Source organism: Poecilia reticulata, linkage group LG10 (assembly GCF_000633615.1).
Source record: "Poecilia reticulata strain Guanapo linkage group LG10, Guppy_female_1.0+MT, whole genome shotgun sequence".
In the NCBI taxonomy this organism is placed as follows: domain Eukaryota; kingdom Metazoa; phylum Chordata; class Actinopteri; order Cyprinodontiformes; family Poeciliidae; genus Poecilia; species Poecilia reticulata.
The window spans coordinates 32,424,858-32,426,461 of record NC_024340.1 but is presented as its reverse complement, the minus strand read 5'-3'; the positions used below and the strand labels follow the sequence as shown (position 1 = coordinate 32,426,461).

General features: G+C 50.1%; 1 protein-coding gene across 1 annotated transcript in view; it reads right to left on the bottom strand.

Moving 5' to 3' along the window:
- Positions 1 to 710: 710 nt before the first annotated feature.
- Positions 711 to 1,604, bottom strand: part of nipsnap3a (nipsnap homolog 3A (C. elegans)) — a 3,419-nt gene continuing 2,525 nt past the window's right edge. Inside the window, exons 4-6 of the mRNA XM_008420965.2 lie at positions 1,367 to 1,516; positions 1,179 to 1,265; positions 711 to 1,112 (exon numbers count right to left, since the gene is read on the bottom strand). Of these exons, the coding sequence (XP_008419187.1) occupies positions 1,036 to 1,112; positions 1,179 to 1,265; positions 1,367 to 1,516 (314 nt within the window). The 3' untranslated portion in view covers positions 711 to 1,035. The remainder of the gene's footprint in view (positions 1,113 to 1,178; positions 1,266 to 1,366; positions 1,517 to 1,604) is intronic.

Genomic DNA, 1,604 nt, shown 5'->3' with positions numbered 1-1,604 from the left:
CCAATCATTTCAAACTGATCACTTTTTATCCACTTTGATTCCGTTCTTAGTGTCCAATTTTATTTATATTTGTAGCTGGAACAGGATCATTTATTCTGATGTTTTATTTTGGCGGGGTCCATGCCGTTTCCTGTCTTAGCAGCCAATCAGAAGCCTGATTTAAATTTCTTTTAAAGATGATGGGCTGGAAGCAGCCATTACCTCATCAGGCCTGGAAGCTGCAGGACTGATCTGTGATCTGATTGGTCGCCTGACTGCAGCACTTTGTGTTCCAGTCTGTTTGCACTGGTTCTGATCCGATCAGCATGTTGTACTGTTGATGGAAGAAGAGCTGTTACAGCCCAACTAGCAGAATAAACCTCATGAAACCTCGACGCCGCCTCCGTCTGCTGCTCAACACACACACACACACACACACACACACCACGGTTCTGGTTCTGGTCCAAACTGAGAAACTTGGCGATGTGATTTAAGAACTCCCTGGATTTGGAAGCTGAGCCCGACCCGTCCCCGTCCTTCCAGGTTCTGTTGGCTCATGAAGACGCCTCTCGTTTCGTTTCAGTTTCATTTCATCTCGTTAGTTTTATGAACATCAGGCACAAAGTTCATCCAACTCATGAAGACGGGAACATTTTTGGACAATTGGCTTAAAAAGTTAAAACATGGCCGTCATCCTGAAGTGGCTGATGGGAAAATATGAAAAACTTCTGTGAAAGGTGTGGATTTTTTAATGTTTCAGATTCTGTATAAAATGATTTTCAGTCGTTATTTTTAGACGATGAAATGAATAACGGAGCTGCAGCTAACCAATCGTTAGCCCTGTGTTGTCATGGAAACGTCACATCGTAAAGAAGAATTTATTGCAGAAAATATTTCCAACAGTTTGTTGTTGAGCAGCATGTGGATCAGAACCTCAGCAGAACTTTGGGGTCACAGTGGTCGGCTGCTGTGATTGGTCCGTCCAGGGCAGGAGGCGGAGCCTAGGTCAGGCCTGAATGAGAAGAGTGGATGAGTCGCCATGGAGACGGCAGGACGTTACTTCATGGGGGAGAAAGGACAGGGGAACATGAGCTGGTTTCTCTGAGAGTCCAGGTGGGCGACGCTGTTCCTGACTGAGAGACGGAGGCAGCAGTTAGCCAGGTCACCTGAGTGATGTCACAGCGGGGGCGGAGTCTTACCTGCTGCTACCACTCTGGCGTCAGTGTGAGCCTTGTGTCGACATTCAGCTCGATGGTCGGCGCTCTCGAACCACCAGAGGGCGTGAACTACGACACCACAAGATCCGGTTAGAGACGCAACGCCTAGAACATCCGGATGAACCGACATCTAGTCGGGTTCTCACAGAACCCGGCTGCGGTTCTGGTACCTCGGTTCAGCAGTCCGAACTCGCTGTGGAACGCCCCCAGCAGCTTCCCGTAACCCGGAGCATCATGAGCCGACATGGCCGCCTGGAAGGCGCCGCCCCAAACAGCCGGGCCCCCAGGGCGCATCTGGAAGGTCGTCAACTCGAACACGCCTGGAACACAGAACCCGTCAGAACCCAGCAGAACCCAACAGAACCCAGCAGAACCCAGCAGAACCCAACAGAACCACCATCAGAACCC